General features: G+C 48.7%; 1 protein-coding gene across 3 annotated transcripts in view; it reads left to right on the top strand.

The window, feature by feature from the left end:
- The window catches only part of LOC119400073 (ATP-sensitive inward rectifier potassium channel 12), a 127,042-nt gene that overhangs the window by 96,809 nt on the left and 13,964 nt on the right, over positions 1-16,269 (top strand). For 2 of the 3 annotated variants that reach the window (XM_037666997.2, XM_037666996.2), the window contains 2 exons: positions 13,721-14,062; positions 15,830-16,082. In XM_037666997.2, the coding sequence (XP_037522925.1) occupies positions 15,957-16,082 (126 nt within the window). In that variant the 5' untranslated portion in view covers positions 13,721-14,062; positions 15,830-15,956. Of the gene's footprint in view, positions 1-10,358; positions 10,377-13,720; positions 14,063-15,829; positions 16,083-16,269 lie in introns of those variants that run through there. The other variant, XM_037666998.2, reaches the window with a different exon arrangement.

Below are 16,269 nucleotides of genomic sequence, written 5' to 3'. Positions count from 1 at the left end.
CCAACAGACAGCCAATATTAGGCACCACCTAACCAACACTGGGCAACGTTAACCTACACTGAACATCATTTAGCACACACCAGGCGACACTTGCAAACACTAGCCTACAAGAGCCAACAGACAGCCAATATTAGACACCACTTAGCCAACACTGAACATTATTTGGCTAACATAAGCCAATACTTGAAAACACCAGCCTTCAAGAGCCAACAGCATGCCAGCATTAGGCATGATAGTCAACACTGGGCAACTTTCAGGCAACATCAGGCAAGAGTTTTAACTGCTAGCCAACAAGAGCCACCAGTTATAGCAATCATTTAGCGAGCACTGGGCAACATTTGCCAACACTGAACATCATTTAGCAAACATCAGGTAACACTTGCAAACACTAGCCTACATGGGCCAACAGTGTTCCAGCATTAGGCATCATTTGACCAACACTGGGCAACACTTGCGAAGCTACGAGAGCTACCAGTTGGCCATCAATTTAGCAAACATTTGACAACGTTGGCCAGAACTAAATATTATTTAACCAAAATCAAGCAACACTTGCAGACACCCGAGTACCTCAATACAAAAGCTAGGTCGCGAACCTCGGGCAACATATTGCCTTCAACATTTTGTTTGAATGAAATACGTCCTCATCACGTGCGTACCTGTATATTGTACTTCCGAGGTAAGATAAACCACCCTGACGCTGAGAGAAGGAAGGCCACTAAATTGGAATGGATTAACTTTGGAAATATGTCTTGTTAAGCGAGTACGCGCCAATTAAATGGATGGATGTATTCGAATCCAAAGCAGCGGGTACGTGAGGTAGCCTATAAACGCCACGGCACGCGAGCATTCCATTAACATCGTTCGGAAGAGCATTCTAAGCGCGCCACCAACCGCATCGCAAAAAAAAGAAGATCATTCGTACGGCATTTGTTAGCAAGACATGCGCCAGTGTACCTCGATGAGCTGTCCGTCCGTCTTGCGCATACCTTTTTCAGTGTTCTCCAGTTTGCTGGTAAGCTCGACCACGTGACAGCGTTTCGTTAGCACTCTTTTATGTTAGTGTACCGTGGTGAGTATGTAAACGTATTCAAGCATAATTGCTGCCGCTAACTGCCGTTCTTACGCCTTACGGCACACTGTAGGAAGGACCCTTTACACCCTTAAGGTTGAAGGGCCTCACAAGACTTCCCTTGACACAGCGCCCTCATTTCTGGTAGTTTTCGGGAATTGGGTGTAACGCTGACGAAAACACCCATGGGATTACATTCACCGAAATCTCGAGTTTATAAAGGTGCACTTTGGAAAAGGTGTTTCTGCAAGCAAAACGACTATATAGAAGGGTGTTAGTTATAGAAACACCCTAAGCTCATAGGTGTAAAATGGTTGGAAGCGCGCAAATTACACCCTTCGAAATATTGGGTCGGTAAGGGTGTAATGCTGCAAATTTCACCAATTTTATACAGCGTATGGGCGCCAGTTATAGAGAGAGGTATAAATTCTATAGAGAGAGGTATAAAATCCTGAGAGGTATAAAATTGTTTTCTGCGTGTATATTTATACTGTCTCAGAAAATATGTCGTACTGGTTAATAATGGCTGAAGTACATGAGTACTTCCGAAACGTCTGTAATTAATGCAGCCTAGTGCTGCGTTGTTCGGCTTCACAAGTACGTGACGTCGCATCTTGGGTCCTGTACTTAAAACGATTTTACGCACCTTTTGTACACGTAGGACCGTCTAAAGGCAAGTTTTTTGGGGCTTAATTTCACTCTTTATTTACGCATGCCACCACTGCTTCCCCGAGAAAGATGGCAGACCGAAACCACTGCTACAATAGAGTTTCATAATAGTGCACTAGAGGGAAATCTGGCCCTAGTGTCTATGGGAACTGCAACGCATGGCGCTTCAGCTAGCATGAGAATGATGCGTAGTACACGAATCTGCCTAGGCTTCGTTCTTTCGGCTCCGTGTGCATGACTGCGTGTGGCCTACAGCCGTTTTGTCGCAAGACGAAGTTTAGCAAAAGTTCAGCAATCCCACTTCACCGCCCTGATCCTTTTAGGCTGACCAATTCAAACCAGCTCATTCGAAACGAAAGCCCAAACACAACAATAAACAAAGCCATAAGTACGTTCGAGGCCGCAAGCACGAAGACAATGCAAATCCGTGTACTACCCATCATTCCTATGGTGGCCGCACGATCGCAGCGCCACGTACCCTCTAGCAGATGTTGTAGGAAACTTTATGGCTTCCTGGCGGCATTCCGTGCGCACACGCCGCTGTGTCCCGTCTTGGCAGTTTTTCGAAACCGCGTGAATGCCACGTACTGTACAACCGCGCCTGCGAACCGTAGCACTGTAGTTCAATGTCAACACCCTGCATGCATTCAAGGCTGCGTCCTTTCTCGACCGCCCCTGAGATTTCCGCGACCTTTATGGAGGCTAAGTGAAAAGGCTCCGCGATGGATAGAGAGATTGGCACAGAGAAGTGAAAGCCCGATGGATAGATGGATGCGAATGGACTCAGTCGGGTGTTGCAGAACTCTCCAAGCCTCCTCGAGATATCGCTCGAAGAGTGTGTTGTTATTGTGCAGCCTTACGTTGGGCCTTCACAAAAAGGACGCGCGAGATTTCGTGTAGTCGGTCGAGTCAAGCGTGTAAATACGCAAGAACGAACAGAAAGAAACAAAACACGAATCAAATGCGTTGAACTTTCTTTCGCTTTCACTCTTGGGAGATAGCAGACGAAAAATGAAGTGGCTAGCAGACGGCTCGCGACGGTACAACCAGACGGGACGTTTTGACGGTCGTAGCAGACGACGCGCCTTTTATACTGCTATTTTGGTTGTTGTGTATATCTGCCGTCTTCGTCTTGTGTTACAGCATGCACGGCAGCAGGCGACGGCGGCTCTGAAGTATAGAGTTACCCGTCTGTGTTTTTCCACACCCCGTATATATTTCTGCCACAAGCGCGCCTGTGTTTGTGGAGTCGCGTTTTAAGTTATGCCTTCTCGCTGTCAACGTCGCGTACGAGCTCACAGACGCAAGAAAGTGAATGGGCGCCGGTTGTCAGAAGAGTTCCTGTATCCCAGTGAATGAGCTGCGTATCGCAAGCATCGTCTTTCAACTGTGAGTTTATGCATCGTACTGTTTTAAAACTACAGCAGCTGTATAGCTTTGGCTCATGGCTTTGGCTACAGACTATTTCACGGATGGGTTTCGGTGCCGCCATATTGGACTGTAGCCTTGCCGTTTTGTGTATTTAACAACTAAATTAACAGTGCTACAGTAGACGCATACGCATAAAAACGGTTGGGTTGGTACATTCGACGTTTCATGGCCTTATTAATTCACTTCGCGATATACAAAAAAATACGAAAACATTCGTTTAACAGAACAGTGTGGCGGAACCCATGTGTCTTAATAAAATTGCCTATAGATAGTGTTTAGAAAACATGGCGGCTATGATGTGTTTCCGGCTCTTGCAACTGAACACCAGGCGTTCGCAGTGCTCCAAAGGATAGCTTTTGAGATGTGTGGCGCTTAACGCTGTCCTGATTTTGCTCAGATTTTCGCAGAAAGGTTGCATATACTCGTCCTCATCCATCAGTGTAACACTTTAATTGGCACTATTAGTTGAGCAGTTCCTTTTTTCAAGAATTAGGTGAGTGACAGTGCAAACTGTTACATTGACCGATCAGGACCATAAAATGAAATGTTTCTGCGAAACTTCACCGATGGCAAGGCATTGGTATACTTGACAGCTCTTTTCGATAACTGTTAGCGAAACACATGCACGTCGTGTGTATGGAAACTCGATCGTTAGAGTGTGTACTTACCACTACTAAGTTTGTTGTTGCTAAGTTCAAATTTCCGGGTATATAGTTACAACCTCTTCTTGCCCCTGTGATCTATGATAGCGTAACGCCAACACGGCTTGCATGGATACCCGAAACTTTTGTTTGCGATCACGAAGGTGCATGCACGAACCAAAGATGTTGCCCGGGCTATGTGCTGTTGTCAGCGGAAATCCGAAGCATGCACGCTATTCTGGAAGCTCGAGTACTGGCCTTAACAGCAAAAGCCGCAAAAAAATGCAAGCCAGAAGCGTTTCCAATATGTGCAGGGTTAGCGATACGCCTATAAAAACACGTCACATATTTTACCCGGGTACTTAATTAGGTTAAGTAATTTACCACCGTATTTACCACAGGTCGGCAAGGAAGTGTGGAGATCACTCAGACTCACTCAAGGAATATATTTTGCGCTTAGAGCTCACTCGGACTCAGGCTCACCAAAACTTCCCTCTACCGGACTCACTCTGAACTCAACTCACTAAAATTTTTCTCAACCGGACTCACTCGGACTCAAGCTCACCAAAATATTACTCACCTGGACTCACTCAGACTCAGACTCACGGCTCGATCTGAGTCTGAGTGAGTCGATTCATGAGTGAGTTTGCCGACCTATGGTATTTATTGACATACTGCCATACTGATAAATGCTAGCTGGCACTGGATAATGTTGACTCATTGATGGCTAATCATCGCTATTGTTGGCTATTGTTGGTGGATTTTTCTAAGCGTTAGTAAATGATGACATGGTGTTTGTTAATGTCGACAAATGCTAGCCTACCCCCCCCCCCCTTTGGTCGAGTCCAAAGGACAGCATGCTTCACAATGGGTGAAAAAAAATGAAGAAGTTCTTCTCACAATGGCCTGCCCTTGGTCCATGGCTTCCGTTAAGTAAAGATGGGAAGTAAACAGTTCTCGGAATGCAACATCAGGGCCTTAAGCCGCCATTATCGTCAGAAACCTGCGTGGCCATAACTCTGTTCTTTAAAGAATAACGGTACAGGTACTGAGTAAACGTATGCGGCAGATGTGACCCCCCCCCCCTTTAGGTGATTAGGGGTGCGCACGCCTATGCCATCACCAGAACTGAAATTAGCGCACCCTGGGGTGGTATGTAGTCGTCACCTTCCACATGGCGCTAACAGTTAAACCCTGGCCCTCACCACGAAAGAAATGGATGTCCTGGAAATCGTTGGGGCAGGCCTTCGTCCCGGGGTGGTGATGTTGACTGATGATGACAATATGCGACGATTTATTCTACAATAAGAATTTAGGCCGTATATGCACGTCATATCACGGTAACCGCATTGCAGTCTCCATCTCCAGCACCTACCGCGAACCTGATTGCGAAACTATGTCTACCGCAAAGTGCCACGCCGTCTGAGCCGACCTGCATCGGCTGACTCACAGCCGGACGTGTCTCCTGAGCGACGCATGAACGGGGCAACCTTCGAAAACTTGCTCGTGTTGTGCGCGCGTTGCGTTATTGTGAGTTGCGCCAAGGCCTTCCGGCGAAGTTGCTGCCTTTCTCGGACAGCAAGAGCTCGGGGGAGTACCCGCGGTGTAGCTGACGTCACCTGACGTGCGTGCACGATTTACCGTGTTTCTGCAGTACAGCTGTGTTGCAGGTTGGGCGTTCATTTTTTTTTTCGTTTTTTTTTATCGTTGCGCAGCTTGGTCGTGTGTCTGTCGACGACTCGATCATTCGTGCACAAGTTCTTGCTGCCAGAAAAAACACTGTAACGCTATTGTAACATGACACACCATTCGAACTGCCTAAAGAGGTCAACCAATCGCAGGGCGAGGTCGAATAGTAATCGACGGCAGCGAACATATCGCGAACGCTCGTCATGGCAAATCAGCGCGGAAATGATTTGCTGCATTCAGTCTCAACCCTGCCTCGAGTTGTAGATTAGCCAATTAACTCCCGCACCGCAATCTGCTATGGCCAGATATGTATGACCCGTCTTATACCTTAACCAGACCCGTCTTATATTTGCATACTATGTGCCTCTTTTAATCGTGGAGCTCTTCTAGGGCTAGGCCTGACGACAGATGAGTGTCCGCGTCGCATGTCACGCTCCGGATCCCAAATACATCCGCAGATGGCGTAACTGCCTCGGTCGCGGTATAGTTACTGTTCCCCTTGGAGCATATACAGTAACTCTAGGTCGCGGACGAAACTGTAGCCGCACAGTGAAACGGGGAAGGGCGGCTCAAGCGTGAATAAGGCCTAAAATCACAGTAGCAGGGGCTGGTGTGGCAGGGGATGACACACGTCCGTTCCCGTGCATCTCTACTTTACAAAGAATGTAATCACAGACACACCCACAAAATCACAAAACATCACAGAACATCACTAGGGAAACAAGAGAACCGCAGCCCCGCTGTTCGTGCAGATTTCACGCTGGTTGAACCTGGGCTGTTTTCCCCCCAATATCTTAACTGTTCCACGTGAGGCGGATAGAGGATAGCATGTGAGTTACGTCTGACCCGCTTAGTGATGGTGCGGTTGGTGCAGTTTTGGAAAGAGAGAGAATGAACCTTTACTGAGAAAGGGCAAAGAAATGAATTGTGATCGGGGCCCCTTGTCCAGGTTCTCGATATGCTTGAGCGGCTGGGTGGGCTTGATCCAGGAGACCTCGCTGCATCTGTGCTGTTCCTCGTCCGCAAGCCATATGCCTCCTTCCACTGCCTCAGAAAGTCTTGTTTGTTAGAAAGTCTGGCCGCATGTGTTGTGTGATAGTGTATTGTCTTACTGCATGCATATATGCCACCTTATACAGTAATTGTAATAGTGTTGACCTTCGACCACCCAGTGTGAGCTTCGCAGTGTACTTGTCTTGGCTTGCGTCTATAAGGATAAGCTCTGAAGGACCGTCAGCACTTTCCAGAAGCCGAATGAGAAGCCGCAGCTCCGATATCGATCGAGAACGAGTCACATGTGCATACTTATGCGTGAAAATTTTGGTATGGCAGGATTATCAGAATTGTGGAAGTGATCTTGTTTGCGTTCCTGCCCGCTGCATTAGTGCTCGCGCTGCTCGGTGTCTCGTTCACCGCTGATACGTAGCTCGAAAGTTCATCCTAAAAGACAGGGCTTGCAAACACGGACACAAGAAAGACAGGCCACCACAAACACCGATTAACGACTGAAGAGGCGCACAGCGGCGCAAAAGAAAGAAGTTACAAAACGTTATCTACGCATGTCCAGTCCCTGTCTTTTAGAATGATTGCTTACCAACTAGCTCAGCTCTCTGTTATTCAAGGTTTGAAAATTGTAGCGACGAAAAACGTCTCTTAGCAACACCCCTCCTTTCCTTCCTCACTCACCCCTGCTGCGAGAAGGAGGCATTGTTACGTGCGGCTCTAAGCTCTAATGAGCTCCTGCCGTGGACATCTGCAGTCAGAAAGGAATTCGCTTGCCAGGGTTAGCACGCATGCGCCGTAGAGCGTTTTCTTTTTCTTCAACTACGCGTTTCGGCGTCCTTGCAGCGTGCCCTAAACCGCACTTATTGTTTTCTGTTGTTGTTTCTTTAGTCCGTCGGCATGCGGCGCTGATTCGCGGAAACCCTGATGTTAGGCCATGTTTTGTTTTCTTTCGGTTAGTTCTTTAAACCGCAGTGCGTGGTGACAGGTTGGCGTATCGGAGCGTACGTTACGTAAGATGCATTATTCGCGAGCTTGAGGTATACTATAGACACTGGCTGTGGGAAAAAGAAAGCTCTGTCTTCGCTTACTTTAAAGGATTTGAAAGGTTTGACAGGGACAGTGATGCATCAAGGGCACGCCTGACAGCCAAGGCAGAGAGTGCTTGAAAGATCAGCAGTACCGAAAAAAAAGCACTCCAAAAACACACATGTACACACACAAAGCTGGCGTAATCCCTTGAAAGCTACGGGCAGAACCAACCGCGGAGCATGGGGCAATCCTGTCGCCTGCTGTTGCTGTGCTATGCTTCTGCGATGCTCGGGTCTTCTAGCTTCCGACGCTTAAAGGGTCCGAAACCACTTCGAGTTCAAAGACGAGAGAGAGGGTTTCTTTCTCGCCCTCACTACCCTTTCTCCTGACTCTATCTCCTCCTCGCCACTTATTTCTTCATAAAATATGTGGAAAATGGCGGTACTAAGCGTTGAACCTATCAGGATTTCACGTTTTTTGGCTACACGTTGTTATCTCTGCTTGCGCTGTCGAAAACGCACAAGGCGGAGTGAAATCGGTTGATCGGGCGCGACAGTCATGCGAGACAAAACAGAACCAGGCGCACGACTGCACGACAAAGCAGGGTAGGAGACGATTCACAACTGATATCCCTCGTATATGAACCAATCGAGAGCTCATTTCCTCATGACGTCACGCGAACAGACTGCTGGCTTCACGAATTGTGCCGAAAAGACGAGAGACGACTGGAGAGAATAACGCGCTCGTATTTTCAGATGTCGTTTAGGGGCCCTTTAAAGATTTGTCTGTTTTATGCACGAAACGTATGCGCAGACGATGCGTCGACCCTGAATCGCTCGCGATGGCAAATCGAGGAGGCATCCAACGAAAGTTCACGCGCGTGGCAGACGAGAAATCGGGCGCGGGTCGAGTCGGCGATTGGCACGTCGCCTTGAGCACGTGACCTTCCCGGACCAGTCAGCGCGAGGCGAGCAAACTGCGAAATCAGCAGTGGCGCAAGGCTGTCGACACGTGCGCTATGCGTATCGCACATCAGCTGGCCTTTATAATAAACGGTCCTCCTTAATCAAGGCGCGTGTATCGGTTAGGCCATGTCTTTATTTCATTTTGCGCCAGAACACGTGTGCCGTTCTCTGAGTGGCTATCTAAATGCGGCTAAATTATTAGAATGGCTATCGCAATATGAACAGCGACTTCGTTTTGAATAATTGAAGAAAGTACACCAAAAGCCAAAAGTGAGTAACTCCTCTGAAGGAGTAACTGAGTTGCCACAACCATTGCTCCCTTTGGGAAACAGCGGCAATAGGACGAGCTGTTAGTCCCCTAGAAGTTGCTCTCTTGGAGGATGAAATGTTGTCGCCCCACCGCCCGTTGCTCCCCAAGGATTAAATGTTTTAGGACCAAGTGTTAGTCTTTGCAGTTACCCTCTGAGGAGGAACTGCTTATGGATCTATACTGCCGCTCTTTATTTTTCAAAATAAATGATAAATCAATGTTTACGGCGGATTTCCTCAAAGGGAGCTGTACTTGCGTTAGCTGCTCTTGAGGTTGTGCTTCTAGAGTCCCCGCACTTCTCACTCAAATCTGTGTAACGGCTTTCTTATACGAAGTTTTCTGTCAAAGTTAATTCATTTTTACGTTAGATTTCTTTCTTTCTTTCTTTCCTTCTTTCTTTCTTTCTTTCTTTCTTTCTTTCTTTCTTTCTTTCTTTCTTTTTTTCTTTCTTTCTTTCTTTCTCACTGTCCAATGTCCCCTCCTATCTGTCTCCTTCCTCCATGCCGGTAACTGAACCTTCATCCACGTCCTTAGCAGCGCGACACTTCAGTGGCTACAGGAAACAACGACGGTCATGCGTTCATATCTAGGCAACAATGAAACGCGGCAACGTCAAATGATGAGTTACCTCGGTAAAAGATCAGACTGCCGTATCAGAAAGGGTTGATCGCCTACAAAACCCACGTTCGAGAGAGCATCAATTATTGGAAAAACTGCGCGTACAAATACGCACACGACAGGCGCACCGGTCGTGTGCGGATGCAATTGACCGAATCGCGGCTGCGTCGATCCAATAACTCGTCGACGACCTTCACTGGCATAGCCAGGGGGAGGGGGGGTTTGAACGCTCCCTCGCCCGAAATGTTTTCAATTTGAGCGCGTGCTACATATAAACGCACACCTACAAACGCACGCACGAACATACATAAAGTATGGTTGAACCCTCCGCCCCCTCCTGTAAAAAATTTCTGGCTGCGCTTCTGACGACCTTCCATATGAAACGCGCCTCGCTCACGTATACAGGGCGATCGGAAACTGCACCCCGCTGTCGCCGCGTCCTTTGTGGCGTGCTAACGAACCGAAGCTGTCGGTTGGTGCGTCCTTGCACTTTCGGTCCAGATCCGGTCCGGTGCGGTTTCAACCGGAACCGCTGCGTGGTGGCGGTGGCGGGAGCCTGCAGAGAGACGTTGTGATCCGCACGCGACTGCGCGGCGAGCTTCTTATTCCAATGACCCCGTTGCGTACGGAGAGGATCCGAAAGGAAGGAATAAGAAAAAAAAAGGACGTAGGCTCGGTGCACGACCTCGAAATGCAATCTCGAAATACGCATTGCCAAGTACAGAGGGCGCTAGACGACCTCGGAATGCGCGATGCGAAGCACAGAGGGCGCTACCGAGCGCGCGTTTACAAACTTTCTTTTTTTTCCCCTCGCCAATGGTTTGAGAGAGGGAGCAAAAACAACGCGTGTTTCACAAGAAGCGGAAGCCAAATGCAGTCAGTGTGTGTGTGTGGGCCCGGGATATTCACATTTTTGCTTCGCTCTCATCAGAAAACACGCTTCAAGCCAGGTAAGTTGGCCGAGATTCATATGCGGTGATAATACCAACGTAACTTCCGTTTTCCTTGTTGTCGACAACTGGCCAGAAGGTGTGATTAGGTCCAGGCTGAAATGAAAAGAGCGTCAATTATAGTGACAGATTCGAGCTCCCTTTTCGTGATTTGTGTAGGGTTATATTTTTAAATTGAGTTTAGAAGGACACTAAAGAGAAAAAAAACGATTTTTCTCGTATTGGTAAATTACTTCTTCACCGCACCAAAGTCAGCACGCTTGCCGCTAGAAGACGCTTGGTAAGCGAGAAAACGCACAAAAAGAAAATGCGGATGGCGACGCCACAATGAAGTTCCCGCACGAATCCCCACTAAGTGTCATACATTTTGATGGCGTCTACTGGGACCTGCGTCGTTCCTAATTGGTGAAAATGAAGTACATTGTCCTCTGAAGGTACCAGAGACTCAACATAACGAGTTTCTGGAAATTTCGTTGGGCTAATGTCGGCAAAATATGAGAAATTCACTTTGCCATCACGCGAAGAGATTTCGGCGCCAAATCTAAAAATGAGACTTTGACCATGATTTTCTCCTCTATTATAAAAGCTATATGATGATGAAATTAACGACATTAGAGTTTTCGGAGTAAAATTTGTCAATCTAAACGGATTCATTGTTTCACTTTAGTGTCCCAAGGCGTTTGTATGGTGTACACATGTTCTAAGCGACTGTTACCCCCCCCCCCCTCGTCCCCGCTTTCTTTCCTTCGTCCGAAATCTTTTCTTTGAGTAACTGATTTATATCTTGCGTATCTTCAGCGGGAAAGAACACCGGAAGAAATTCGCAGGAGGCTTTTATTAAACGTGTAAACAATTCTATACCTATTTAAGGAGAAAATTGTGTCCCACAGAGGAATCGCACTATGAAGATGTCGCGTACAATTTCTCTGCGATGCTGGACTTCGAACCTAGGGCGCCACATGTATAGACGATCTTACTTTCGGCACCGGGACACCGCCATCTTGGACTGTTAAACGAATGTTTTCTCATTCTTGTATGTCGTGACGGAAATTAACAAGGTCATCAAACCTCTAATGCACCAACCATACCGTTTTTCAAGTGTATGCCTCTACCCTAGCACTGTCCGTTTAGTTGTTAAAGATACAAAACGGCAAATTTAACAGCCCAATATGGCGGCGCCGGAACCCATCCGTAAAATAGTCTATAGAATGTTTACTGCAACGGCAGTGACAACAGCCTTAGACAGACCGGACTACATGGAGCTACGATTATGCACAGCGTCATTGCTTCATTGAACACAAATTTATTCCACCAACTGAAAGTTCTAACAAACCAAGGAGATTTAACAGAGGCTCGCTTCACTCTTGCCGGTAAGGCGTTTCGAGAGCTTCCACTCCAGAATATTTTAGTGGCATGGGCAACGAGTGACACTTAAATTTTAATATAATAATATCTGGGGTTTAACGTCCCAAAACCACGATATGATTATGAGAGACGCCGTAGTGGAGGGCTCCGGAAATTTCGACCACCTGGGGTTCTTTAACGTGCACCTAAATCTAAGTACACGGGCCTCAGACATTTTCGCCTCCATCGAAAATGCAGCCGCCGCGGCCGGGATTCGATCCCGCGACCTTCGGGTCAGCAGTCGAGCGCCATAACCACTAGACCACCGTGGCGGGGCACTTAAATTTTGTTTCGCCTCCAAGAACTTCCTTTTTTTCCGAATTGTCGGAAAATGTGTTTTAGTAAAACTGGTACGAAATCGATGGAAGTTGAGAGTTTTCTTGGATACACGCGATGTAAGGATAATTAATGAAAAGTGATTGATTGTGTTCATTGGAAAATTGTGAGCAGCTGAGATCGTTGCGGCACCTGGCGGAGTATAGCTCAACCACGCGCTTCTTTCTACATGGCCTCCGAGATTCGCTCCGGCGGCGCGCGAAACAAAGTTAACGCAGGGAATACAGCAGGGCAACCCGCCACGGTGGTCTACGGTAGTTATGGTAGTGCTCGACTGCTGACCCGCAGGTCGCGGGATCGAATCCCGACCGCGGCGGCCGCATTTTCGATAGAGGCGAAAATGCTTGAGGCCCGTGTACTTAGATTTAGGTGCACGTTAAAGAACACCACATGGTCGAAATTTCCGGAGCCCTCCACTACGGCGTCTTTCAATCAAATCGTGGTTTTGTTACGTTAAACCCTAAGAATTATTATTAATACACCAATGCATACGAACGCCGACCTGCGAGTGCCACTACCAGGCACATAAGTCAAGGATTAGCGTCGCCTTCAGAATTTTTATATCCTAGATATATGTTAGCGTAAGTGACCTTGGGCTAAGTGACGCTGGACACTTTCTTGGCTCGAGATGGATTATACCCTTGTTGTAAGCAACATCTCGGGGACGGGCACAAATCTCCCTTCGTAACTTGGACTACAAAGATGGTGACGATAACGGGTATCACGCCGCATCAGGGGCGTAGCCAAGGGGGGGGGGGGGGTTGGGGGGGTTCAAACCCCCCCCCGAAATTTTTCAGTTTTGCTTGCGTATATAGGCACGCACACATACAAACGCACAACGAACATACATAAAGTATGGTTGAACCCCCCCCCCCCGAAAAAAATTTCTGGCTACGCCCCTGCGCCGCATTGCTTCTTTCATGCTGGCACCAAAGAGCGATCATGTAGCACCGGTGCGACCCAGCGCCCCTACAGCAGAGCGCGTAGAATCTATTCGCCTAAGCCCTTCGTACTCAAGATCTTAATAGGCTTGTTATGAGTTACAGATTACGGGGCCTGCGGCATCGTACACGAAAAACCCGGCATTGGCGATTGCGCAGAAATGCGACCCTCGCACAGGTGCGCCTGTCAAATGTGTATTTGTAAGCCTCGTTTTCGAATAACTGATGTGTTCTCTCGATCGGGGGAATCTCGGCGATGAGCCGTTTCTGGTATGGCAGTCTTATCTTTTATCGAAGTGGATTGTCATTTCACGTTGCTGCATTTTCTTGTTGCCTGGACGTGAAACCACGACCGCCCCTTGTAGCAACTGAGGTGTTGCGCTACTAAATTTGTGGATGACGGTCCACTTCCCGGCATGCAGGAAGGAAACAGTTAGGAGGGAGCATTGCGCAATGTGATGGAGAGAAGGACAGGAAGGGAAGTAGTGCGTCAGGCACGTGCACGCCAAGCTTCCCTGCCCCCATTTTCCCGATAGGGCGAGGGCTCCCGATTTTCGAAACGCGTATGCCAACTCGCCCAGAAAACTCTCCGTCCGTCTGCTCCTCTGTCACGTAAGATGATCATCGCAAAGAAATTAATGCATAAAACCAAATATTTTGCAGAACGCTACCAGCGGCCTGGAAGTTGCCCGGATCCTGCTGCTCCGTGTAGCCGTCGCATCGGAATCGGGCAGCGCAGGCTTGCAAAGTCCCGACTGATCCGTGAGAAGTCCTGTTCGACCTGCGACCTCGTGACCCAGTCGGGAGACAGCTGTACCGTCAAAAGGTTGCAAAGAAGGTGGAGGCACGCTTACCGAGGCAGCAGACTGAGACAGAAGGCACCGGCAAGTTTTCCTGCGCCGGTCGTACGACAAACCTCGGACGCCGTCACCTGCGCGGCATGTCCTTGAGCCGCTCGCCTTCTACCAGCTCCTGACCGCGGCTCCTGGGGGTTAAGGACAAAAGGTATGCGAATCGAGAATTTTCATATCCTAGATATGTGTTAGCGTAAGGGACGATGGGCTAAGACAGAAATACATTTTCTTGGCTATTATACCACTTTTGTAAGCTACATCTCGGGGACGCGCATAAAGCTCACTTCGTAACCTACAAAGATGGTTACGATAACAGGGATCACGCCACGTTGCTTCTTTCATGCTGGCACCAAAGAGCGATCATGTAGCACCGGTGCGACATGCCGGGTCAGCTTTCTTTACTGACCCCATGGTCCGCCTGGTGATATAGGTATGCGTAGGGTTCCCCATCAAGGGGGGGGGGGGGGGGTTGCAAAGTTTCGTCGCAGCCTTCCCCCCATTGGTCGAGTCCAAAGAACAACATGCCTCACGAATGTATGAACAAAAACAAATGAAAATGAAGCGATGACCAGTGCTTCTCACAGTGACCTGCCTTGTGTCCCTGGCTTTCCTGAAGTAAAGATTGGAAATGAACAGTTCTTGGGATGCGACATGAGGGGACATCGGCCGCCATTATCGTCAAAAACCTGCGTGGCCATAACCCTGCTCTTTTAAACAATGACAGGACAGCTAGGTCAGACTGAGTAAACGTATGGGGCAGGCTATGCGCCCCTCTTAGGTGATAGCGGGGGGGGGCGACCCCCCCCCCCCTCGTGCGCACGCCTATGCGCCTCGTGTTAGCTTTTTTACACCCTTTACGGCAAGTTTCGTCTTACAGCTCTCTCTACACCTTTTACAGTAAGCCTCGTCCTATAACTCTCTCTCTCTTTACACCTTTTACGATGCCTCCCGTTAGCTTTTTTTACACCCTTTACGATAAGCCTCATCTTAAAGCTCTCTTTACGCCTTTAAGAGTTATCCATCGGGTTAGCTGTCTTTACACCCTTTATGGTAAGCCTCTTCCTGTAGCTCTCTTTCGCCCTTTTAGAGTTAGCGGGTTAGTTTTCTTCACACTCACTGCGGTAAGCCTCGTGTCAGTTTTGATTACACCACGGCCAGCCTCGGTCGAGCTTTCTTTACATCTCTTACCGTTAGCCTCGTCCTATCATTCTTTACACCCTCCACGGTAAGCCTTGTCCTGTAGCGTCCTTAACTCTTTTACGGTAAGCCTCGTGTTAGTTTTCTTCACACCCATTACGGTAAGCCTTATGCTGCAGCTTTCTTTGCGCCTTTTACGGCCAGCTTCTGGTGAGCTTTCGTTACACCCCTTACCGTTTGCCTCGTGTTAAATTTCTTTTCACGTTCAATAAGGCATCGACTTTGGCTTACTGGCATGGCAACATTCTGTCTACTGTGACACACTTTTACACAAAGGGCATATGTGTATTGTCCTTTGTGTAACAGCGCGCGCAATAAAGTGAATGGCTTTTTCACCCTTTATGGTGAGCAAGCTTGTATAGCTCTCTTTTCACCCTTTACGGTTAGCCTCGTGTTCGCTTTCTTTACACAATTTACGTTACACTCTAAGAAAAACTCGAGTATTTAGGGTACATTTCTGCCACACAGCTATCGTCATCTACCTCGAGTAATTTCCTTGCGTTATCACCGCGGTCCCGGCACTTCCCGGTCACGAACGGCGTGCGCGCTATCAGCGTGACATACGCATTCTTGATAGGAAAGTGGCCAGAGCCGGGTTTTCAAGAAAAGGAAACGCGAGCATTCCTGATGACGAATATAGTTGTGGGTCAGAAATACTCCCCAAATCTTTTAAGGTGTAGCCTCAGGTCTGCTTTCTTGACACCCTTTGCGGTGCACGCAGGGCTGGCGACGAAGACGTGGGACCCTAAGGAGGTGACCTCAGCGACGAGCAACACGACGGTCGTGCTGGCAGGTGGGGAAGTTCGCGCGGGCCGTGCTGCTTGCGGCGGCAGCGGCGGCGGCCGACCATGAAGTTCGTCGAGATGGAGAACGGCCAGGCTTGGCAGCAGCTCATCTCTCGAGGCCATGGCGTCCACTCAGCCGGCGGAGTGGGCGTCGCCGGCGACTCGGACTACGAGACGCCCAGCAACCAGGTACGTGCGTGTCCCCCAGTAGCGCGCGGGGAGGGGGGGTGGAGGCAAGGGGGGCACGGGAACACGGGGATGCCACCGTCCTCCCCCCCCCCCCCCCTCCGAAGTTCTCGCATGTACCCCTCGGCTCTAGAAAGTGCGGACAACAGATCCCCAGGGATTTTCGTCTACTCTAAACAGCTCCGCTGTT

Source organism: Rhipicephalus sanguineus, chromosome 7 (genome assembly GCF_013339695.2).
Source record: "Rhipicephalus sanguineus isolate Rsan-2018 chromosome 7, BIME_Rsan_1.4, whole genome shotgun sequence".
Taxonomy (NCBI): Eukaryota; Metazoa; Arthropoda; class Arachnida; order Ixodida; family Ixodidae; genus Rhipicephalus; species Rhipicephalus sanguineus.
The sequence above is the reverse complement of the archived record's forward strand: the minus strand, read 5'-3'. Positions and strand labels throughout refer to the sequence as shown.